We start from the raw sequence: 26,370 nt of genomic DNA on the forward strand, positions 1-26,370 counted from the left end.
GGAACAGTAAGATTCAGCAAGATGTGTTCAGATGCAATAGAGGATTATTTTCCATGATCCTGACAGACTAGAGGGAACTTCCTTCTGCATCAAGCTCATGTAACCTATGATTTGACTATGCTGAAACTTGCACATAAGTTAAAAAAGAAATGCAACAAAGCTTTAGTTCGTAGATGGTAAATTCTACAAATTTATTGTTTTTTTAAAAAATCAAATAAATTATGGTACAAGAAAATATTTTGAGCATTCTGCCTTGCCTTGACAATTTTTGTATCCAAATGGATAACATTTCCTTTTAAATGTTTTGTTTCCTATGTACTATTGTTTCGCAACTTTTCTATTATCTTATAAATCTGGTAACTTTTCTATTATCGTATGAATCTGGTCTCACACAAACAAATTTTCACTGTCAAAATAAGGCAGGGGAACTAAGTGGGGGTGTCTTGGAGAGTCATTTGAGACCTCTGCTGTTCTCAGTTTACATCAGTGACTCCAGGCAAATTTGAAGATGATGCCAAACTAGGAAAAACAATGGTTTTAGAGAAGCCAACACAGATCACTAAATAATAATGTGTAAGTGGGCAGAACAATGAGGTCAAATGTACTGTGAATGAATATTAAGTACAGGGCATAGGAAAGATGGCATCACACAAAGTAATCTATGAAGGATATTGAAAAATCTGGGAATCTGAGTTGGTTTGATGTGCAACATGTCAAACGAACGCCTAATGGAAATTCATAAAGTCCGTAAAATATATAATTGAAACAGCAGCATATGATTTGGAGCAAGTCCTGTCCAGCCTATAGAGTGCTTTGTCTGACCACTCCTGATTAACCTATCCATTTGTGGTCGCCAAAATACAAGGGAGGAATCCACGTGTGAGAGGAAGATGAACGTTGGAGCTGGTCCCTGATATTGGAGGTGTGTGCTATGAGGAAAGATTGGGAGAAGCTTTGGTTTTTCAGTCTTGAAAAAATGGTCTTTGAGATTTACATGATTGGTCTTTGAGATTTAAATAATTGAAAACCATACTGTCAAAGCAGATTTGAAAATTACTGCAAGTAGATGATTAGGCCAAGAGAAAATTGACTCAAACTAGTTAGATGTCAGTTTAAAGCTTGTATCAGCAAGTTCTTTCACAAGTGTTATTTTGGAGTAGATTCCCAGATGGAGTTAGATGAGGCAAAACCTTGTTTTAAGAAACAATAGAAAGTTGTACTGGGGGAAACTTGGGATCTTGCTGGAAAGATGAACAAATACGAGCTGAATGGTCTTCATATTTCTTTTGGGATTTTGTGAAATGGCTTAAAATACAAATGTTTCTATTCTTGCAGAACAATTTGTGCAGCATTCTGTCACGTATCAACAGTTTTCACAGAATCCAGGAATCATTGATGACCCCAATCTGGTTGTGAAGATTGGAAGCAAGTAAGTACAATGGAATGGACAGTTAGAGAAACCAAGTGAGGATTTGTACCAAATGATTGCTCAGGATATATTAATGGGTTCTGCAGCAGTTTAAATTTTAGTGATTAATTAGAAGCCTATTTGAATGTTTAGTATTTGCATGGACCCTTTACTATGCCAACATCTTTCTCAAATGCTGTGAAAGAGATTCAAAGGCAACACTAAATAATCAATTGATTTATATTTTCCTGATACCAAATAATTAGTACTTTTTACAGCAAGCATGTGCTTTTAACTATATCTTTAGAACTCTGATCTAACTTTGTTCCTTTTGGCTTATGTATTACGGTGCATAGTTTCTCTGATCTCTCATCAGCTGTGCCTTGTGTTGCCTTATGATAAACCCTCACTTTACTGCAGCCCTTTTAGTTCAGACATATAGTGCAGAAACTTGATTTTGTTTTTTATTACTTTGCAAAGTAATTTTTAATGATTTGCTGGTGCTAAATGCTGCTAGTATGTTAATTGTATTATACAGGTGTAGGACATTGATCAAGTATTTTGATCGCATATAAAGATAAACCTTTTGGCCTGAAATTCACACTCTCCAACTGGCGGGCGGAGAATGGCGTGATATGTGAAATTGAAGGAACGGCATTCGCTCAGGTTCCTGCCTGCCCATACCTCACTGTGATTTCATGCTGAGACGGACAAAGCCTCAGACAGGACCTTGACCCTTACCCGAATTGAGTCAAATGGAATGTTAGCGTTTATTGCAAAAGGACTGGAGTATAAAAGTAGAGAAGTGTTGTTGCAATTCTATAGGTTATCGGTGAGACCACATCTGGAGTATTGTGTCCAATTTTGGTCTCCTTATTTGAGGAAGTATGTGGTGGCATTGGAGGCAGTTCGGAGGAGGCTCACCAGATTGATTCCGGGGATGAAAGGGTTGACTTATGAGGAGAGATTAAACAGTTTGGGTTCATACTCGCTTGAGTTTAGAAGGATGAGAGGGTATCTGATTGAGGTATATAAAATACTAAAAGGGATTGATAAAGTAACCATTGGACCAAATGTTCCTCTTTGTGGGGAAATCTAGAACCAGAGGTCATGGATATAGGTTGAGAGGTGGTAGATTTAAATTTGAGGTGAGGAGGAACTATTTCTCACAGAGGGTGGTGAATTTGTGGAACTCACTACCCCATAGCATGGTGGAATCGGAGTCATTAAAATAGTTTCAAGAAGGAGATAGATATATTTCTGATTTAAAAAACAAACAAACAGGTTAAAGGGATATGGGGAACAGATGGGGAGGTGGATTTGAGACCAGTAAGAGATCAGCCATGATCTGATTGGCTGAGCAGGCTCGAAGGGCTGAATTGGCTAATTCTTCTCCTAATTCCTATGTTCCCTTCAGGTCCAGTAACCTCTGGACCACTGCCTTCCCTCCCCTGCCCAGCCTGGGACTCCTTAAACTTACCTTCCTCTCCAGTCCCAGGACTTGGCTCAGGCATGTTTCTGAAGTTCAGTCAATGGCAGCTCTTGTCACTGCAGGGATTGGGGAGCTGTCAGCCAATCAGATTGACCAGCAGCTCTCTAAGGTGCTACTTCCTTTCGAGTGAGGGGCACAAGTCCTGCCTGCACCCAATTGATGCTCATTCAAGCGTGAAATGGCTGTGGGCAGTTATTGGCATGATGTGTTCATGAAAAATTCAGGTCCATTGAAAGAGTATAATGAATGCTATCATGAGGACACAGTGTTTGTTTGGGAGGAGGCCGTCATTTGTAATGTATTTTGTAAATACATCTAGTATTAAATAAAAGATTGGCATCTGATTTCCTACTTTTATCATCTGGAAGTTAGAAGTTTAAACACTAAACAGGCTCACTAATTTACTTTCTTTATAGAACTGCACATATTATTGCATCATGTCCGGGACAGCACGGTAGCATTGTGGATAGCACAATTGCTTCACAGCTCCAGGGTCCCAGGTTCAATTCCGGCTTGGGTCACTGTCTGTGCGGAGTCTGCACATCCTCCCTGTGTGTGCGTGGGTTTCCTCCGGGTGCTCCGGTTTCCTCCCACAGTCCAAAGATGTGCAGGTTAGGTGGATTGGCCATGATAAATTGCCCTTAGTGTCCAAAATTGCCCTTAGTGTTGGGTGGGGTTACTGGGTTATGGGGATAGGGTGGAGGTATTGACCTTGGGTAGGGTGCTCTTTCCAAGAGCCAGTGCAGACTCGATGGGCCAAATGGCCTCCTTCTGCACTGTAAATTCTATGATAATCTATAACACCAAGTTGCATTCATGTCACAGCTGTAATGCAGTAAGATATTCCACATGTTTCAAATTGAACACTCCTGTATACTGAAGATTAATCAACCTGCTGTGATTCGATATTTCCATGATATTAATACAGTTTTCATCTTGGCAAAATCTAGGTACTATAACTGGTCAACAGCTGCTCCTATGCTTCTAGCTGTGCAGACATTCCAGAAACCATTGCCAAAGGTGAGTTAACATTTAAATGGCAAATGACTTGGCAAAGGGACTATGATTGTTTAATAAATGGGGGATTTAAATTTAAAAGTAATAATGCTCATTTCATGATAAAATGCTGGACTAATTTTGTGCAGTGGGCAATATAATAATATACTATGTATTACATGCTAACTTCATAACATAGAAACTATCCTGAATTGTTGCTGTGCGAGCACTTAGCATGTTTAAATTTAGTTGCCATAACACTATTGCTGTATAGCTGGCTGGTAGGAAGCAAGCTGATTGTTTAGGATATTGCATTGTATGAAATGCAATTTCCAGTAGCTCTGCCAAGTTTTGAAGTTCAGGTTGTGGAGATCGGCTATCCAGTTATTTAATCCATCCCCTGGTCTTCAGGAGGAAGGGGCTGTAAATGTGCAAGCAGGAGTTCTGGAATAAGTGTTGCTCACTGTAAACCCTGCTAGACCTTCCTGGATTGCTATCAGCATTCCTATGATAGAGCCATGCCATTACAGGTGTGTCCTAGGTACTGAGTAGAAGGAGGATCGAAGAGGAAACAGGAGGAATTGCAGTGTGGGTCAGCTTACTGCAGGTTTGCTACCACTTGTTGTCCAGGTGGTAATTAGGTGAGCCCCCATTTTAAGTGCTAGCCAAGTAATGTGGGGCCAAGCTCAACTCTCAGGGCTGGATCCACAGGTGGATCCCATTTCTGCTGCTACACTCCTTCATTTCGACGTACCAGCCACATGACAGATGTCGGGCTAAGATTGAAGAAACACCCACACAATAAACCCTTTCCCCTGTCCATTCCCCCTCTCAACATATTTAGTGTGGAAGTTGTCCCTCAAACAAAGTCCTCTGCACAACTGGCACAAAAACAGGGAACCTGACATGAACCGATATGTCTTGTGTCCCAGCTTAATCTTTGGGCTCACCGACGTTTCCTACCACTTTAACAAGTTGCTTGGACATACATACTTTTATTTTTTGGTTTATTTTCATGTATGTCAATTTTGTGCTAATACTGATAGTAGCTGAATTTTCTTTCTTTCTTTGGACCCTTGACCAGCATCAAAAACTCTCATAATATTGGTAACGATGTAGTGTATTCCCAACAAACAAAGTGGCCCCATTTTATCCTTTGACAATATGTTGACTGTATCATCTGGATTTCCTATAATATCTACCCAATAGCTTTACTGAATGAAGACCATGATTATTGCTTCACGCCATCATTTTGTTTTTGGTTTGTATGCAGTAGATACTTAAGAACAAAGATGTGATTTGACAGCTTAATCCAAAATCTCACAGAACCTTTGCCATGTCAGCCATCAGAGCTGGTATATGCACATTAGCCTCCCAGTGCTACATTTAAAAAGGGAGGGGGGGGGGGGAGAACGAAACATGTGTGACACGTTTTCCTGGTTAAACAGTGACAGCACTTTCTAATAATCCCATGGACATAGAATTTGACATTGACATTCCTTAGACTCTCGCCTCTGATGTGAATTCTAGCTGTGCTAATGACGAACGAGGAGGGAATCTTGGCATGTGGCATCATTTGCGCTCCCCTTCAGGCACAAGCCTACATTGTTAGTTTTTGTATGACCTTTGGGTGCCCAACAATCTGAATATTAAGAATGGAGTAGTGAGACATTTAAGGTTGACCTCGACTATATATTCTGAGAAAACATTGCAAATGTGTGAAGCAAAGTAGCTGTGGAGAGGTGGAAAACAGAATTAGCATTTCAGGCCAATGACACTGCATCAGAACTGGAAATTTGTTGCTGTGCAAGTCCCCCATGTCTTCTGCAACCCTTGTGGTAGCTACCTAATGTCAGTGCTGGCGAAGTGGAGCTAAGCTGCCAGCTTGTTTGGACTTCTAACGTTCTCACTGGTGCGCTTCCATGTGATAGGAGCTATTGCCGCACTGTTACTTATACCTATACACACCATAAATATGTGCATGAGTTATAATGGCTTATTTGCATACACGTTATCAAAACAAAAGTCATTGAGTTCTTGTGGCACAGGAGGTAGCCTTGAGGTGAAAATAAAAACCCTTTGAAAATATTATCTTGTATGAGACAATATTCAAGCTTTATTATGTTCTATTATTTAGAAGCTTTAGGTAGAGTTAGATCCTTAAAAAATGATCTTTTATTATATCTATCCATTAGAATTTTCTAATTAAACCTGCCAAATTCTACTTTGCAAGGCTGAAATATAAGAACCTGTTTATGTATTTCTAATCTAACCTATTCTCTTTCCCTCTTTTTTTAATTTTTTCATTTGTGATGATTTTGAATTTGTTTTAAAAATCATTTAAGTATTCATGCCTCAGTTACCTCCATTCGCTATTCGACATTGCAGCATTTTGGTTTGCAAAGATTAGTTTTGTGCCCCCAGTATGTTTCATTATTGCTTCTTCTCACTTGGAAACAGCATCTTTCATTGTTGTTTGTAATGTTTAGGTTCAGTTTTTTTATTCCATTAGTTACTTTTGTACATTTATAACAGGTAGCTGTGGAAAACCTAATTAAGGAAAGGATGCCTAAGAAAGGTGGAAGATGGTGGTTTTCATGGCGCGGAAGGAGCAACAAAGTGAAAGTGGTATGTTTTCCCAATGCTATCCCCAAATAAAAGTTCCCTTGGAATGTCGAGTCATGTTGTCATATACACAGGGTACAGTTTCATTGTAATGTGCAGGAAGCGAGCCCTGAGGGGCTCTCACTTCTGGTCGAAAGCACCCGGGCGGGTGCATAGACAGGGTGGATAGTCAGAGACTTTTTCCCAGGGTAGAGAGGTCAATTACTAGGGGGCATAGGTTTAAGGTGCGAGGGGCAAGTTTAGAGGAGATGTACGAGGCAAGTTTTTTTCACAGAGGGTAGTGGGTGTCTGGAACTCGCTGCTGGAGAGGTGGTGGACGCAGGGATAATTGAGACGTTTAAGGGGCATCTTGACAAATACATGAATAGAATGGGAATAGAAGGATATGGACCCCGGAAGTGTAGACAATTTTAATATGGTCGGCACAGGCTTGGAGGGCAGAAGGGCCTGTTCCTATGCTGTACTTTTCTTTGTTCGATACCCTTCCAATCCATTTGCAATGCATACTGATTCAGATGACGGAGTCTAAGAAGAGAATTCATTTTGTCATTGGCGGAGGCTGAAAAACCAGCCAGTTTTAACTCTTCTGAGTATGAAATTGTTCCCTTCTGTGTGTGAAATTCTTCCCAAGTTGCTGTCTTGCAGTACATTCCAACCTATTATTTGTTCTACACGTCCCTTGAACCTTTGTCTCCCGATTGGTTGAGTCCCTGTCCTTCCAGAATTGCATCTGAATCCTCCTTGTGTGAGGTAAGTGGACATTTCCATCCCAGCCGCTAATGCTATTCATACTAAGCATTGGTATTCCCTCCTTGCCTAATGACATAGCAGGTGACACAGAGTGGCCTAAAGGAAAAGGTGTTTTAAGTGACAATAGGGACATTAAGAATGAGTGGGCGTAGAGTAAGGGGGATGCCGATGGTGTAAGTGGTAAGGGAAGCAGATGTCTGAGGCAGGAGTAGATAGAAGGTATAATCTGAGGCCTGGATGATTGTTCAGCTGTTGCTGAATATTTAGGTTCAGAGTAGGGTTAGCAGCAGAGATGCCAGGGCAAGGGAATTCTAGGCATTTCCTTTCCATTCGCCCTGCCCCTCTGATATCAGGGTCCATGTTTAACTGAGCAGAAGTTCTGTCCAGCATCGCCATGTGTGCAGAACAGTGGATTTTGAGCAGAGACCTGGTGTTAATTCCGGACTCCTCTAACTTGTGCTGCTTGACAACAGTTGCTGAGCATTGTTAGCCTCATTGACTTCATAATGATAGGTGAAATTCAAGGCTGCAAAGTCTGGTGCTACATATATTTGTGTAAATTATTAGAGTAAAACTAATATTAAGTACAAACTCTTCACTTTTTCAAGGCTGTATGAAATTGTGATAAGGTGGGATCATACTGTGCTATTGTTATGCTTTGGACACCTGTTTGGGACATGGCTGCAGGATGATCAGAACAAAATTCCATTAACTCAAGAGCTTTTTACAATACTTGAATTGCACCCCTGGCTCCCAAAATGTAATTGCCTTTAAAACATGACTGCAGCAGTCAAACACACTCTCAATACCTATAATATAATACATCTGAAATTCTCACATCATCACACCTGTTCCCTCGATTCAGGAGTCATCCCACTGGACTGCACATGTCACTCCATGTTTTAAGAAGGGTGAAAGGGGAAAACTAGGGAATTATAGACGGTTAGTCTAACATCTGTGGTGGGGAAATTGCTGGAGTCTGTAATCAGGAATAGGGTAACTGAACACCTCAAAAGAGAGCCAGCGTGGAATTGTGAAGGGAAGGTCAAGCCTGAAAAATCTCATTGAATTTTTTGAAGAGGTTACTAAGGTAGTGGACAGGGGAATGTCTATGGATGCTATTTATTTGGACTTCCAGAAGGCGTTTGATAAAGTCCAACATAAGAGACTGTTAAGTAAGATGAAAGCACATGGAGTTGAGGGCAAATTATTGACATGATTAGGAAATTCGTTGAGTGGCAGGCGACAGAGTGGGGATAAAGAGTAATTTTGCAGGATGTGACTAGTGGTGTACCACAGGGGCCTCAATATTCACATTATTCATTAACAACTTGGACGATGGCATAGAAAGTCATATATCCAAATTTGCTAATGATACAAAGTTAGGCGGCACTGTAGACAATCTAGATGATAGCTTAAAATAGCAAGGAGATATTGACAGACTAGGTGAATGGGCAAAATTGTGGCAGATAGAATTCAACATAAGCAAGTGTGTGGTTATCAGTTTTGGACCAAAAAAAGATAGAGCAGAGTAGTTTCTAAATGGGAAGATGTGGGGGTTCAGGTGCATAGATCTTTACAATGCCACAAACAAGTGCAGAAAATAATGAAAAAAGCCTAATGGAATGCTAGCCTTTATATCTAGAGGATTGGAGTATAAAGACACAGGGGCTATGCTGCATCTATTCAAAACCCTGGTTAGATCCAATTTGGAGTGCTTTGAGCAGTTCTGGAAACCACACCTTCAGAAGGATATATTGGCCTTGGGGGGAGTGCAACGTAGGTTTACAAAAATGATACCAGGACTTACAGGGTATAAGTTACGAAGAGCGATTACACAAATTAGGCTTGATTTTTCCTAGAATTTAATCAAAGTCTTCAAGATATTAACAGGAAAAGTAGATAAACTATTTCCACTGGTTGAAGAAACTAGAGGGCAGAGTCTAAAAAATTAGGGCCATCCCATTCAGGAGAGATATTGGGAATCATTTCTTCAAGCAAGGGTGGTAGAGGTTTGGAACTCTCGCCCACAAACAGCAGTTGAAACTAGATCAGTTGTTAATTTTAAATCTGAGAGAGATAGATTTTTGTGAAGCATAGAGATTAAGGGTTGTGGGTCAAAGGCAGGTATATGGAGTTCGGTCACAAATCAGCCATGATCTCTTTAAATGATAGGACAGGTTTGAGGGGCTGAATGGCCAACACGGTGACTGAAGCATGGATGGTGGAAGGGCTGATGTTCAATTGGGAAGATTGCAGATGGCCTTGGCAGATGACCTCTAACAGCTCTGGACCCACAGGGCTCCGCTTCAGACTGTCCCACCTCAGTCTTACCTGGTCTGGCCTATGTGTGATTTCAGACCCTCAGCAATGTGGTTGACTCTTAGATGCCCTTGGGGATGGGCAGTAAATGCTGGGCCAATTAGCGATGCCCATATTCCATTAACTAATTTTTGAAAAGTCTGGGCTGGCTGGCTGACAGGTGATAGCAAGGGAACCTATTAAGGGTTAGAGTTGGGAACAGGGATGCTGTCATCCTGAGAGAGGATAACAGGTTTATGTTCTGTGTAACCACTGTCGATCCCCTGGAATGGTGCTGCAGAAGTCCTGCTCATCTGTTGGAGAGCAGACTGATGTACTGCTCTGATGCACTGGGAGCCTCTTAGAAGATGGTATCCGCAGCCATGATGGCAGCAGTCTGAGCGCAGTTATGCCAGTGATGGAAGCTGTGACATATGCCATCAGCCACATTCATTATATTGGGTTCCACACAACGCTGATGGAGATGACCACCTGCACCATGTGGAAAGAACAGGCTCCAAAATCTGCTCAAAGCTTGATACCAAAGTTGATAATCCTTGACATTATGTGCAGATTTTCAAATGGAGCAGGTATTCGGTTGTGTACATCGCCCACCTTCTGTAATAGAAACACGAAATGCTGGAAATACTCAGCAGGTTAGGCAACAACTGTGGAGAGAGAAACACAGTTAACACTCCAGATCAGCGACCTTTCTTAAGAACAGCCTTCTTTTTTTTTTAATAAATATTTTATTGAAAATTTTTGGTCAACCAACACAGTACATTGTGCATCCTTTACACAACATTATAACAATACAGATAATAATGACCTTTTTTATATAAACAAAAAACAACAAATAAATAAATATTAAATAACAAAAATGAAAACTAGCCCTAATTGGCAACTGCCTTGTCACAAGCTATACCCCCCCCCCCCCCCCCCCCAATGTCCTGGGCTGCTGCTGCTGCCTTCTTTTTTCCCCCATCTATCTTTCCGCAAGATATTCGACGAACGGTTGCCACCGCCTGGTGAACCCTTGAGCCGACCCCCTTAGGACAAACTTAATCCGCTCTAGCTTTATGAACCCCGCCATATCATTTATCCAGGTCTCCACCCCCGGGGGCTTGGCTTCTTTCCACATTAGCAATATCCTGCGCCGGGCTACTAGGGACGCAAAGGCCAAAACATCGGCCTCTCTCGCCTCCTGCACTCCCGGCTCTTGTGCAACCCCAAATATAGCCAACCCCCAGCTTGGTTCGACCCGGACTCCTACTACTTTTGAAAGCGCCTTTGTCACCCCCACCCAAAACCTCTGTAGTGCCGGGCATGACCAAAACATATGGGTATGATTCGCTGGGCTTCTCGAGCATCTCGCACACCTATCCTCCACCCCAAAAAATTTACTGAGCCGTGTTCCAGTCATATGTGCCCTGTGTAATACCTTAAACTGAATCAGGCTTAGCCTGGCGCACGAGGACGACGAGTTTACCCTGTTTAGGGCATCTGCCCACAGCCCCTCCTCGATCTCCTCCCCTAGCTCTTCTTCCCATTTCCCTTTTAGTTCGTCCACCATAGTCTCCCCTTCGTCCCTCATTTCCCTATATATATCCGACACCTTACCATCCCCCACCCATTTCTTTGAGATGACTCTGTCCTGCACCTCTTGTGTCGGGAGCTGCGGGAATTCCCTCACCTGTTGCCTCGCAAAAGCCCTCAATTGCATGTACCTGAATGCATTCCCTTGGGGCAACCCATATTTCTCGGTCAGCGCTCCCAGACTTGCGAACTTCCCATCCACAAATAGATCTTTCAGTTGCGTTATTCCTGCTCTTTGCCACATTCCATATCCCCCATCCATTTTCCCCGGGGCAAACCTATGGTTGTTTCTTATCGGGGACCCCCCCAATGCTCCGGTCTTTCCCCTATGTTGTCTCCACTGTCCCCAAATCTTCAGTGTAGCTACCACCACCGGGCTCGTGGTGTAGTTCCTCGGTGAGAACGGTAATGGGGCTGTCACCATAGCCTGCAGGCTGGTCCCCCTACAGGACGCCCTCTCTAATCTCTTCCACGCCGCTCCCTCCTCCTCTCCCATCCACTTACTCACCATTGAAATATTAGCGGCCCAATAATACTCACTTAGGCTCGGTAGTGCCAGCCCCCCCCTATCCCTACTACGCTGTAAGAATCCCTTCCTCACTCTCGGAGTCTTCCCGGCCCAAACAAAACCCATGATGCTCTTTTCTATCCTTTTAAAAAAAGCCTTCGTGATCACCACCGGGAGGCACTGAAACACAAAAAGGAATCTCGGGAGGACCACCATCTTAACCGCCTGCACCCTCCCTGCCATTGACAGTGCTACCATATCCCATCTCTTGAAATCTTCCTCCATCTGTTCCACCAACCGCGTTAAATTTAGCCTGTGCAATGTGCCCCAATTCTTAGCTATCTGGATCCCCAGGTAACGAAAGTCTCTTGTTACCTTCCTCAACGGTAGGTCTTCTATTTCTCTACTCTGCTCCCCTGGATGTACCACAAACAGCTCACTCTTCCCCATGTTCAATTTATACCCTGAAAAATCCCCAAACTCCCCAAGTATCCGCATTATTTCTGGCATCCCCTCCGCCGGATCCGCCACATATAGTAGCAGATCATCCGCATATAAAGATACCCGGTGTTCTTCTCCTCCCCTAAGTATTCCCCTCCATCTCTTGGAACCTTTCAGCGCTATCGCCAGGGGCTCAATCGCCAGTGCAAACAGTAATGGGGACAGAGGACATCCCTGCCTTGTCCCTCTATGGAGCCGAAAATATGCCGATCCCCGTCCATTCGTGACCACACTCGCCACTGGGGCCCTATACAACAGCTGCACCCATCTAACATACCCCTCTCCAAAACCAAATCTCCTCAACACCTCCCACAGATAATCCCATTCCACTCTATCAAATGCTTTCTCGGCATCCATCGCCACTACTATCTCCGTTTCACCCTCTGGTGGGGCCATCATCATTACCCCTAACAGCCTCCGTATATTCGTGTTCAGCTGTCTCCCCTTCACAAACCCAGTTTGGTCCTCGTGAACCACCCCCGGGACACATTCCTCTCTTCTCATTGCCATTACCTTGGCCAGGACCTTGGCATCCACATTTAGGAGGGAAATTGGTCTGTAGGACCCGCATTGTAGCGGATCCTTTTCCTTCTTTAAGAGAAGCGATATCATTGCTTCAGACATAGTCGGGGGCAGTTGTCCCCTTTCCTTTGCCTCGTTAAAGGTCCTCGTCAGTACCGGGGCGAGCAAGTCCAAATATTTTCTGTAAAATTCAACTGGGAATCCGTCCGGTCCCGGGGCCTTTCCCGTCTGCATGTTCCTAATTCCTTTCACCACTTCTTCTACCGTGATCTGTGCTCCCAGTCCCACGCTTTCCTGCTCTTCCACCTTGGGAATTTCCAGCCGATCCAAAAAATCCATCATTCTCTCCCTCCCATCCGGGGGTTGAGCTTCATACAATTTTTTATAAAATGTCTTGAACACTTCATTCACTCTCTCTGCCCCCCGCTCCATCTCTCCTTCCTCATCCCTCACTCCCCCTATTTCCCTCGCTGCTCCCCTTTTCCTCAATTGGTGTGCCAGCAATCTGCTCGCCTTCTCCCCATATTCATACTGTACACCCTGCGCCTTCCTCCATTGTGCCTCTGCAGTGCCTGTAGTCAGCAAGTCAAATTCCACATGCAGCCTTTGCCTTTCCCTGTACAGTCCCTCCTCCGGTGCTTCCGCATATTGTCTGTCCACCCTCAAAAGTTCTTGCAGCAACCGCTCCCGTTCCTTACTCTCCTGCTTCCCTTTATGTGCCCTTATTGATATCAGCTCCCCCCTAACCACCGCCTTCAACGCCTCCCAGACCACTCCCACCTGAACCTCCCCATTGTCATTGAGTTCCAAGAACTTTTCAATACATCCCCTCACCCTTAGGCACACCCCCTCATCCGCCATTAGTCCCATGTCCATTCTCCAGGGTGGGCGCCCTCCTGTTTCCTCCCCTATCTCCAAGTCTACCCAGTGTGGGGCATGATCCGAAATGGCTATAGCCGTATATTCCGTTCCCCTCACCTTCGGGATCAATGCCCTACCCAACACAAAAAAGTCTATGTGCGAATAGACTTTCTGGACATAGGAGAAAAACGAGAACTCCTTACTCCTAGGTCTACTGAATCTCCACGGGTCCACACCTCCCATCTGCCCCATAAAATCCTTAAGCACCTTGGCTGCTGCCGGCCTCCTACCAGTCCTGGACTTCGACCTATCCAGCCTTGGTTCCAACACCGTGTTAAAGTCTCCTCCCATTATCAGCTTTCCCGTCTCTAGGTCCGGGATGCGTCCTAGCATTCGCCTCATGAAGTTGGCATCATCCCAGTTCGGGGCATACACGTTTACCAAAACCACCATCTCTCCCTGTAATTTGCCACTCACCATCACGTATCTGCCCCCGTTATCCGCCACTATAGTCTTTGCCTCGAACATTACCCGCTTCCCCACTAATATAGCCACCCCCCTGTTTTTCGCATCCAGCCCCGAATGGAACACCTGCCCCACCCATCCTTTGCGCAGCCTAACCTGGTCTATCAGTTTCAGATGCGTTTCCTGTAACATAACCACATCTGCTTTAAGTTTCTTAAGGTGTGCGAGTACTCGTGCCCTCTTTATCGGCCCGTTGAGCCCTCTCACGTTCCACGTGATCAGCCGAGTTCGGGGGCTTCCCACCCCCCCCCCCTTGCCGGTTAGCCATCATCTTTTTCCAGCTTCTCACCCAGTTCCCACGCAGCTGTATCTCCACCAGGCGGTGCCCCCCCGCCCCTCCTCTCCCGTACCCACTCCCCCCTTTCCCCAGCAGCAGCAACCCAGTAATTCCCCCCTCCCACCCCCCCCGCTAGACCCCCCGCTAGCGTAATTACTCCCCCCATGTTGCTCCCAGAAGTCAGCAAACTCTGGCTGACCTCGGCTTCCCCCCGTGACCTCGGCTCGCACCGTGCGACGCCCCCTCCTTCCTGCTTCTCTATTCCCGCCATAATTATCATAGCGCGGGAACCAAGCCCGCGCCTCTCCCTCGGCCCCGCCTCCCATGGCCAACGCCCCATCTCCTCTCCCTCCCCACCTCCCCCCAACACCACCTGTGGGAGAAAGAAAAGTTACCATACCGCAGGATTAGAACATAAAACCCCTCTTCGCCCCCCCCCATTCGCCCCACCACTTTGTCCAAACGTTCTTTTTCATAATCCACTCATTCCAGTTTTTCTTCTACAATAAAAGTCCACGCTTCATCCGCCGTCTCAAAGTAGTGGTGCCTCCCTTGATATGTGACCCACAGTCTTGCCGGTTGCAGCATTCCAAATTTTATCTTCCTTTTGTGAAGTACCGCCTTGGCCCGATTAAAGCTCGCCCTCCTTCTCGCCACCTCCGCACTCCAGTCTTGATAAACGCGGATCACCGCGTTCTCCCATTTACTGCACCGAGTTTTCTTCGCCCATCTAAGGACCATTTCTCTATCCTTAAAACGGAGGAATCTCACCACTATGGCTCTGGGAGTTTCTCCTGCTCTCGATCCTCGCACCATAACTCGGTACGCTCCCTCCACCTCCAACGGACCCGTCGGGGCCTCCGCTCCCATTAACGAGTGCAGCATCGTGCTCACATATGCCCCGACGTCCGCCCCCTCCACACCTTCAGGAAGGCCAAGAATCCTCAGGTTGTTCCTCCTTGCGTTGTTTTCCAGTGCCTCTAACCTCTCCACACATCGTTTCTGGTGTGCCTCCTGTATCTCCGACTTCACCACCAGGCCCTCTATATCGTTCTCATTCTCGGCTGCTTTCGCCTTCACGACCCGAAGCTCCTGCTCCTGGGTCTTTTGTTCCTCTTTCAGCCCTTCAATCGCCTGTAGTATCGGGGCCAACAACTCTTTCTTCATTTCCTTTTTTATCTCCTCCACGCAGCATTTCAAGAACTCTTGTTGTTCAGGGCCCCATATGAAACTGCCACCTTCCGACGCCATCTTGGTTTTTGCTTGCCTTCCTTGCCGTTGTTCCAAAGGATCCGCTGCAATCCGGCCACTTTCCTCTCCTTTTTCCATCCGTGTCCAGGGGGAACACCCTCCTGGTTTACCGCACGGTGTTTTTAGCCGTTAAAATTGCCGTTGGGGCTCCTATCAAGAGCCCAAAAGTCCGTTTCACAGGGAGCTGCCGAAACGTGCGACTCAGCTGGTCATCGCCGCACCCGGAAGTCAAGAACAGCCTTCTTAGGGTGGCATGTGGCGCAGTGGATAGCACTGGGACTGTGGCGCTGAGGACCCGGGTTCGAATCCCGGCACTGGGTCATTGCCTGTGTGGAGTTTGCACATTCTCCCCATGTCTGCATGGGTTTCACCCCCATAACCCAAAGATGTGCAGGTTAGGTGGATTGGCCACCCTAAATTGCCCCTTAATTGGGGGGAAAAAAAAAAAAAATTATGTACTCTAAATTAAAAAAAAAAAGAACAGCCTTCTTCTGGAGTCTGGCCCCTCAACAGCCTCTGGCGTGATCAATAGAAACTATGTCCCATAGCGAGTGCTTTTAGCCGTGTGTTTCCCGGCACTCCCAGTGACTCCGGTTAGATTTGGAGCCTATCTGGGGAATGCGTGGCCAAAACTGCATTTAGTCTTGTTTCCTGCATGAGGAGTCTTGCTAGCTGCAATAGCATCCTGATCTCTCGAGCCCGGATGCTCCTCCAAAACTCCCACTCCTCACTGTAAGGGGGTCCCCGGCACCCCTTGCCCGACCACCACCGTGTAAAATAATGCCAGCTTGGCACCCAGGCAGTGCCAGCATGCCTGGATGGCACCAGCAGTGCCAGGGTACCAGCCTGCCCAGAGGCCTGGAGGCCTCCAGTCCCCTGGGAGACCCCATGAGTGCATTGGGAGACTAGCACTGAATGGCGCTTGCTAGAGGTCTCCAAGGCGAAGGGAACAGATTCCAATGCCTTGGTTACCTCTGGGAACTGCATATTGGAGTGAGACTAGCTGCCTCGCTCTAGGAGACTGTTAAATAAGTTAAGAGCCCATGGTGTTAAGGGTAAGATCCTGGCATGGATAGAGGATTGGCTGACTGGCAGAAGGCAGAGAGTGGGGATAAAGGGATCTTTTCAGGATGGCAGCCGGTGACTAGTGGTGTGTCTCAGGGGTCTGTGCTGGGACCACAACTTTTCACAATATACATTAATGATCTGGAGGAAGGAACTGAAGGTACTGTTGCTAAGTTTGCAGATGATACAAAGATCTGTAGGGGGACAGGTAGTATTGAGGAAGCAAGGGGGCTGCAGAAGGACTTGGACAGCTAGGAGAGTGGGCAATGAAGTGGCAGATGGAATACAATGTGGAAAAGTGTGACGTTATGCACTTTGGAAGGAGAAATGGAGACATAGACTATTTTCTAAATGGGGAGATGCTTCGGAAATCAGAAGCACAAAGGGACTTGGGAGTTCTTGTTCACGATTCTCTTAAGGTTAACGCGCAGGTTCAGTTGGAAGTTAGGTAGGCAAATGCAATGTTAGTATTCATGTCAAGAGGGCTAGAATACAAGACCAGGAATGTACTTCTGGGCGACATAGCGCTCTTGTCAGACCCCATTTGGAGTATTGTGAGCAATTTTGGGCCCCATATCTAAGGAAGGATGTGCTGGCCTTGGAAAGGGTCCAGAGGAGGTTCACAAGAATGATCCCTGGAATGAGCTTGTGGTATGAGGAACGGTTGAGGACTCTGGGTCTGTACTCGGAGTTTAGAAGGATGAGGGGGAATCTTATTGAAACTTACAGGATACTGCGTGGCCTGGATAGAGTGCACATGGAGAGGATGTTTCCACTTGTGGGAAAAACTAAAAGCAGAGGACACCATCTCAGACTAAAGGGGCGATCCTTTAAAACAGAGATGACGAGTATTTTTTTCAGCCAGAGGATGGTGAATCTGTGGAACACTCTTTGCCGCAGAAGGCAGTGGAGGCCAAATCCCTGAGTGTCTTTAAGACAGAGATAGATTGGTATTTGATCAATAAGGGGATCAGGGGTTATGGGGAGAGGGCAGGAGAATGGAGATGAGAAAAATAACAGCCATAATTGAATGGGGGAGCAGACTCGATGGACCGAGTGGCCTAATTCTGCTCTTATGTCTTGTGGTCTTATGGTCTAATATGCAGATTTGCCAAAAAGTGATCCCGCCCACAATGGGCAGGATTCACATCGTGACGTCTCATGAGATCGCGTTAGATCCCGCGAGGTGTGGCGAGCCGAGTAGATCCTGGGAGCAGGGTCTCCCGTCATTTACCGGCCACGTCCCACGGAAGACGTGCCCTTGCGGTGGGTTCCTTAGCAGGACGGATGAGCCATGCAAAATGTCGGAGAATTCGGTGAGACCGGAAACTGTTGATTGTTAATTATAGGTTTTCTGGGATTATCCAGCTTCATCCCAGTACATTATAAGTCCTGTCACATTAAACAGAACAATATTTGGGGCTGGCCATTGAGTCAAAAATCCAAACAAATCACATTTTCTGACTACATTATTCAGATGCCTTAATGTTTCAAGAATTTGGGGCGAAATTCTCCTACCCGCCCCGCCACATTTCTGCCCCGACTGGCCGGCGGGAGTCTCCGTAACACCGGCCGGTCAATGGGGTTTCCCATTGTGGGGCAGCCCCTCGCCGTCGGGAAACCCCCGGGCGCCGGCAAAACGGAGACTCCCGCCGGCGGAGAATGACGCCCCTGGATTGTATTCGAGCCCAATCTTGGGCGGGATACTCCGACCCCCCGCCGGGTCGGAGAATCGCCGGGGGCTGGCGTGAATCCCGCCCCCGCTGGTTGCCGAAGTCTCCGGCACCGGATATTCGGCGGGGGCGGGAATCGCGCCGCGCCGGTTGGCGGGCCCCCCCGCTCGATTCTCCGGCCTGGATGGGCCGAAGTCCCGCCGATAAATTGCCTATCCTGCCGGCGTAAATTAAATCACCTACCTTACCGGCGGGTCAAGGCGGCGTGGGCGATCTCCGGGGTCCTGGGGGGGAGGGGGGGCGCGGGGCGATCTGACCCCAGGGGCTGCCCCCACGGTGGCCTGGCCCGCGATCGGGGCCCACCGATTCGCGGGCGGGCCTGTGCCGTGGGGGCACCCTTTCCCTTCCGCCTCCGCCACGGTCTCCACCATGGCGGAGGTGGAAGAGACTCCCTCCACTGCGCATGCGTGGGAAACTGTCAGTGGCTGCTGACGCTCCCGCGCATGCGCCGCCCGGAGATGTCATTTCCACGCCAGCTGGCGGGGCAACAAAGGCCGTTTCCGCCAGCTGGCGGGGCGGAAATTCCTCCGGCGTTGGCCTAGCCCCTCAATGTTGGGGCTCGGCCCCCAAAGATGCGGAGCATTCCGCACCTTTGGGGCGGCGCGATGCCCGTCTGATTGGCGCCGTTTTGGGCGCCAGTCGGCAGACATCGCGCCGTTTCCGGAGAATTTCGCCCCTGATCTTTTTTTCCCTTTTTTAAATTCCTTTATCAGAATTACAGAGCCAGAGCTCAGAGTATGGACAGGGGCAGGCCTCTAATCCAGCTCCTTGCCTGTTGCAAAAGCCAATTCAAATTGAATCCAATTCATGGTCCCCACAAGAGAGACCTACCAGATCCAGGCATTACACCTGACCTCACGCTCACCTTAGCCAAAATGTATTCAGTGTCAGTTAATGGACTTGCATCATTCCCACCTGGCTGAAGCCTGAATCTCTTGAGCATCAAAACAAATTAAAGTGGCCATTTTTCCTGTTGAATTTACTTATGATCAATACTGGCACAAGTCCAGTTTCTGCAAATAGACTGCGTAGATCAATATGATTGAAGAGTAGTTTGCTGTGCATAAACTACGAGGACTGGACAGTACTTTAATATCACAAAAAAACTGTGGGCGGGATTCTCCGACCTCCCGCCGGGGCGGAGAATCGCCGTGGCGCCGTGCGAATCGTCCGACGTCGCTTCGACGCCATTCTTCAATGCGTGCCAAAATGGGCGCCCGGCCGCACGGAGTATTGCCGAAAACGGCCGTAGCGGCGATTCTCCGCTGGAGCAGGGATTCTCCGGGCCGGATGGGCCGAAGTCACGCCGGCGCCGTTCTAACATGCTATAAAACAGCGTCAACCTGTCATGCTGGCTGACCCTGTGGGAGGAGGTGGGTGATGGCGTGGATTGGCCCCCGGGGGTGGGGGTGGGGCAGGGGGAGTGGGGGATGGTTGACGACGTTGGGGGTGGGGAGTCAGGGAGCGGCACGGTCGTGTCTGTGGGCGGAGTGGGGGAGGCTGCCGGGGTGGGGGCGGGGTGGTCCCACACATCACATCCGGGGTTGGGGGTGACAATGGCTGCGGGGGGCCACAACCCGCCATGGCAGGGCGGATCCAACGGCCAGACCCCATGATGGTGGACACACGGCTGTCCACCCAACCCGTTCGCTGTCGCGCAGGCGGCCCGGCTGTCCTGACGTGTGCCAGACCCCCCCCCCCCCGCCCACCAAACAGGCGGCACCCACCAGCGGGTAGGTCCAGGGCGGCATACATGGCAGCCCCCTGGTGAGGTAAGTGCCACCAGACGGTGGCCCTGGCAGGGGGGACCGCCGACAAGTGGCACCGAGGGGGCAGGGGTGGGGCGCGTCTGGCAATCGGGCTGGCCATGCAGCCCATGGCACCTGGTTATGGAGGGGTGTATACCAATGCTGAAACCCTGTCTACTCCCACCCGCTACAGATTGTACAATGTTTAGCCATCTCCCAGCATTGTTGACCGCCGTGGTGGGGGCTGCTGCCCTGCATGAGGCCCAGTGGGAGCTGGAGCACGGGTGTGACAGGGAGGTGGCGGAGCCTGCAGTAGAGCAGCGGGCTGCAGTGGGGCACATGCAGGCCGCCCAGGCGGCAGGGCCACACGCCCGAGAGACACAGGAAGAGCACCACTTTGTGCGGGATCCACAGCACGAGGATAACGAGGAGGAGGAGGGTGTGCCATGGCCACGGAGGTGTCCGATGCAACAATGTGTGTACCGGCCCCGCATGCCCTTCGAGGACCTCCCGGACAGGGCGTGCAGGAGGAGACTCCGGATGAACCGGGCAACCGTCGCCCACATCTGCCACCTGATGGCACACCTGACACCGGGGGTGGACATGCCCTCCCGGTGGCCGTCAAGGTGACGGTCGCCCTCAACCTCTTCACGAAGGGGTTGTTCCAGTCGCTAAGTGGGGACCTGTCCGGCATCTCCCAGCCATCGGTGCACAGGTGCATACGGACCGTCACCGACGCCCTGTACGACATCGCAGACAGGTACATACAGTTCCCTGTGGACTGCGCCCACCAGGATGCCCGCACAGAGGGTACTCATTGTACTCAATGAACATGCAGGTGGTCTGTGACCACAGGATGAAGATCCTGCACGTCTGCGCCAGGTACCCTGGCAGTGTGCATGACTCCTTTATACTGTCCCAATCGTTCATCCCCGCCATGTTCGAGGCCCCCCCCCCCCCCCCCCCCCCCCCCCCCCCCGCCTGTGGGGCTGGTTGCTGTGTGACAGGGGTTATCCGTTGCGGTCGTGGCTGAAAACGGCTATACGGAGGCCAAGGCCCGACGCGGAGAACCACTACAATGATGTCCATGCAGCGACCAGGAATGTGGTCGAGAGATGCTTTGGGCTGCTAAAGATGCGCCTCAGGTGCCTGGACCGCTCGGGGTGGGGGGCCTCTAGTGCCCATCGGAGAGGGTTGGCTGCATCGTCGCTGTCTGCTGTGTCCTGCACAACATTGCCCAGCAGAGGGGCGATGTGCTGGAGGAGGAGGAGGCGGACGGTCAGGATGAGGGGAACTCTTCTCCAGATGAGGGGAATGGCGAGGGGGGAGCCAATGCATGGGGGACGGACGGCAACAGGAGGCTGCCCAGCACCACCGGCTGGGCCGACAAGCATGGGTGTCGCTGGTAGCTGCACGTTTCAGCGACCACGGTGGGGGTCAGTAGTGATGGGCATGAGCACAGACAGCAGAGTTCGGCACCTCCGTCACCACCCACCACCCTCACCACCACCACCACCGTCCACCCTCGCCTCCCCCACCACCCGCATGCATACCACCCCTCCATGATACTTTAATCTGTGGCATAACGGGATGGGGGCACATGGTTGATGGTGTAAGCGGGTCTGGTGCAAGCATGGAGGATGATGACAGCCTGCTGTGCGATGGGCTCCGAGCCATAAATTGTTCGACAATGTCTGACTCATGGCCACATCAAGACCCTCCACCTGGGTGGATCCTGCACGCGGCCCAGACAGTGCATCCCATGGCCCTGGCGTATGGCTGGGGGCGGGTTGGCGTGGGAGAACTGGGGGGGCACACACACTGGCACACAGTCCCCGCCCCATCCCCGCATGCACGGACAGGGTACAGAGGCAGCTCACATAGGTGTGGAATGTTTAATAACAGACGTCCTGTACATGTGCCCGAGCTGTTTGAACTATTCTGTGCCCTGCACCGTTGCCAACTCGCTCATCAGTGTCTACCTTTCTGGCCTTAGGGCCCTATGACTACGTCTCGGTGTTCCCCCAGACGGTACAGCAGAACTGGAGGTGGACTCCTGTGATTCCTGCCCTGTGACTAGAGTCCCCTTTGGCGGCCGTTTCCTGGGATGGCCCGGCCTGGATGGGCCAGGCTGCACCCCGGGCAATTGGGATGGTGTGGTGCCATCCTCTTCTGCCCGCTGCCCACCACATGCACCAGGGACGGTGGGGGGGGGGGGGGGGAGGGGAGTCCGAGGTGGGGGGGTGGGGGGGAGGGGAGTCCGAGGTGGCGCGGGGGAGCCGGAGCGGGCCCCAGCTCTCTATGGGATGGGGGTGCAAGCGGATCCAGCACCCGGGACACCACCGTCACCTGGCGTTGCCAGTCCTGGAGGCCCGCGCTGGTATCGACCAGCGTCTGGACATTCGCAGCCATGGAGCTCAGGGAGTTCGCCATCCCTGTCTGGCTCTGTACAACGCCGGCCAGCACCCGGGAAAGGGTGCTGATTCTCTCAGTGATGGCCTGCTGGGACTGGGCCGTGGCCTGCTGGGACTGGGCCGTGGCCTGCTGGGACTGGGCCGTGGCCTGCTGGGACTGGGCCATGGCCTGCTGGGACTGGGCCATGGCCTGCTGACACCACGCTGACCACCACACTGCGATGTTCAGCTGGCCCTGGCTCATGGCTGCCTGTGAGATGGCAGCCCTGTCCTGGGCCGCGGAGGCCTCCTGTACAGATAGCCCCAAGCCTTGCAAACTCGGTCCTATGCCTGACACCGTCGCCACCATTGCCTCCACCGCGGACGCCACCCGTGCGGTGTTGGCCTGTGTGGCACTCATGACCGGCACCATTTCCTGCTCCTGGACACTTGCGTCTGCAGGTGCTGCAAACCGGCCGTCACCCTATCACGCCCCTGGGTCCCTGACTGCATCGGGTCTATGGGTGGGCGGGGGAACTCCAGGAACCCGGGACCGTCTGGGCTGCAGGTGTTTGCCGGGGCTGGGCTGCCCTCCGACCATCCGGCCCCTCGGCTGCTCCTACCTCCACTGGCTGTACCGGAGCGGCTGTGTGGTGCGCACCAGTTAGTGTCCCAGAAGCCTCATCACTAAAATGGCCAACCGAGGTGAGAGAATGCTCCACTTCTCCAGCTTCCACCCTAAACACATTAAAGAAGCCATCCCCTATGGACAAGCGCTCCGTATACACAGGATCTGCTCAGACGAGGAGGAGCGTAACAGACATCTACAGACGTTGAAAGATGCCCTCGTACGAACGAGATATGGCACTCGACTCATCGATCAACAGTTCCAACGCGCCACAGCGAAAAACCGGACTGACCTGCTCAGAAGACAAACATGGGACACAACCGACAGAATACCCTTCGTCGTCCAGTACTTCCCCGGAGCGGAGAAATTACGTCATCTTCTTCACAGCCTTCAACACGTCATTGATGACGATGAACATCTTGCCAAGGTCATCCCCACACCCCCACTACTTGCCTTCAAACAACCGCGCAACCTCAAACGAACCATTGTTTGCAGCAAACTACCCAGTCTTCAGAACAGCGACCACGACACCACACAACCCTGTCATGGCAATCTCTGCAAGACGTGCCAGATCATCGACATGGATACCACTATTACACGTGAGAACACCACCCACCAGGTACGCGGTACATACTCGTGCGACTCGGCCAACGTTGTCTACCTCATACGCTGCAGGAAAGGATGTCCCGAAGCGTGGTACATTGGCGAGACCATGCAGACGCTGCGACAACGAATGAACGGACATCGCGCAACAATCACCAGGCAGGAATGTTCCCTTCCAGTCGGGGAACACTTCAGCAGTCAAGGGCATTCAGCCTCTGATCTCCGGGTAAGCGTTCTCCAAGGCGGCCTTCAGGACCCGCGACAACGCAGAATCGCCGAGCAGAAACTTATAGCCAAGTTCCGCACACATGAGTGCGGCCTCAACCGGGACCTGGGATTCATGTCGCATTACATTCATCCCCCACCATCTGGCCTGCGAAATCCTACCAACTGTCCTGGCTTGGTACAATTCACACCTCTTTAACCTGGGGTTACCCCATCTCTGGATCTGTAAAGATTTAATCACCTGCTAATGCTCGCATTCCAAGCATTGTGTGGCATCTTTGAATTTGTCTATATATGTGTTTCTGGAACAGACCTCTTCATTCACCTGAGGAAGGAGCAGCGCTCCGAAAGCTAGTGACATCGAAACAAACCTGTTGGACTTTAACCTGGTGTTGTAAGACTTCGTACTGTGCTCACCCCAGTCCAACGCCGGCATCTCTACACCCTGGAAAAGTGTCATTCATTCAATAAAGCTTCACCTGCAGAAGAAACGCTTGCGATTTGTATTGACATTCATCATGTGAATTGCATATGATTTTAAAATGAGTATTTGAGATGTTACAATCAAATGTCATGAGTAAAAGAAAATTGAGCTGCTTTGTAAACCATGAACACCAGATGGTGCAAGTGAGCTACCTTTAGAGCAACAGTTTGAAAAGGTTTTCTCCTTTTTTGATAGTGAATATTGATATATTTTTAATATTTTCAGATTAGCAAGAACCGCAAGATGGTGGTGGGAAATGGATCATGACAAATAACAAAGTTATAAATTAGGACTCCTTAACTGGATCTAATTTCGCTTGATTAATTTTCTGTACTCCATTGTGGAAATTAAAGATACTGCATATTGATATTTACTTTTTAAAATAAACTTTTTTGATGTGTTGTATTGTTTTAGAACAATAGGGAATGCACCAAACATTTTCTCTTGGAATTTTCTCCTAAATCACATTGAATTTGAATGGGAAGTGGTACTAAGTGAACAATCGATAGACATTGTTGGAGGCAAACTTGAGCTGGTTATTTGTACGCAAAATGATCGGTGTAGAGAAAACACTGATTAGAATCTGCATTAGTTTCCAGCCTTTACAATCTCACAAAGCTGCAAAGTCTTGCAATAAACATCTGTTGCAAGCTCCTATGAGATTAAATATCGGCTCTGAAACTGACCAACTCCTTCATGATCTGTATTACAACAATCTGTACAATCATCAACTAACGTCTGACTCATACCATGGGCGATAATAGGAGTTCAATGGAAAAAAGGAACATTTTGATAAATATTCCAATGTTGGGTATATCTTTTTATGAAATGTTCCTTCAAATACTTGTTTGTTTGACTGACCTTATCTTTCGCAAAAAGACTCAATCTCACTGATATTTGTGGATCTCCGATATAATCCCTGTTTTCAACTGCACTCTAACTATAAAGATGCTGACCATGATCATTAACTACGTGAATGGAGAGCCAGTTGAAAATCTTTGCATAACCTGGTGATGTTTGTTTATCACAAAATACTATACATGACATTGACCATGATGTACTGCTCATAATGACCACTCTTGCTCAAGTAGTGGAATCACTTTTTAAACGTTTTGCATTAGGAAACTTCTGAGGATCCATTTTTTTAAACTGCTTCTTGGAATATTGTGGCACTGATACAATATTTTAATTTGTAATGGTGGTGAAGCAGGAATTGTGACTTTGCCACTGTGAAAGATGAAGCATAAATCTAAACTGTCTGTATTGCTGTGTTAAAGGAACCAGAAATCGAGCAGATTAGAAGTGGCCAGGATACAAGGCAACAATCTGTACACCCTGGAAGCAGGTAATAAGCTGTAGAAATTAACTCTATTCCTTAATTTTGTCTTTCTGTCACTGGTAGAGAATTGTCACCCATGTTTCTATTAAGGTGACAGGAACAAACATTCAGTGTCTTATTGAAACCTCTGGGACAAAATGTTCTTTACAGCTTCCAAATTAACTAAATATTATTTGTAATGTAATGCCCTGAGGAATTTATTTGATGTAAATTGGGGAGGCGGTGGTGTAGTGGTATTGTCACTGAACTGGGAACCCAGGGGTCTAGAACTTGGGTTCAAATCCCACCACAACGGATTTTCAATCAATAAGACAAATCTTAAATTAAAGTATACTGGCGACCATGAAATCATATGTCGATTGTTGTGAAAACCCATCTGGTTAACTGATGTCCTTTAAGGAAGGAAACTGCTCTCCTCACATGGTCTCCAAATCCACAGTTGACTCATAAATACCCCCTAACAAGCCACTCAGTTGTATCAAAACACTAAAATCAATAAGGAATGAAACCCGGCATCGACATCGGCACCAGAAACAACT

General features: G+C 48.6%; 1 protein-coding gene across 3 annotated transcripts in view; it reads left to right on the forward strand.

The window, feature by feature from the left end:
* The window catches only part of lpin1a (lipin 1a), a 164,372-nt gene that overhangs the window by 104,787 nt on the left and 33,215 nt on the right, over positions 1-26,370 (forward strand). For all 3 annotated transcript variants that reach the window (XM_072498798.1, XM_072498799.1, XM_072498801.1), the window contains 4 exons: positions 1,336-1,429; positions 3,851-3,920; positions 6,432-6,524; positions 25,770-25,837. In XM_072498798.1, coding sequence (XP_072354899.1) covers positions 1,336-1,429; positions 3,851-3,920; positions 6,432-6,524; positions 25,770-25,837 — 325 coding nt within the window. The remainder of the gene's footprint in view (positions 1-1,335; positions 1,430-3,850; positions 3,921-6,431; positions 6,525-25,769; positions 25,838-26,370) is intronic.

This window comes from Scyliorhinus torazame, chromosome 4 (assembly GCF_047496885.1).
Source record: "Scyliorhinus torazame isolate Kashiwa2021f chromosome 4, sScyTor2.1, whole genome shotgun sequence".
Taxonomy (NCBI): Eukaryota; Metazoa; Chordata; class Chondrichthyes; order Carcharhiniformes; family Scyliorhinidae; genus Scyliorhinus; species Scyliorhinus torazame.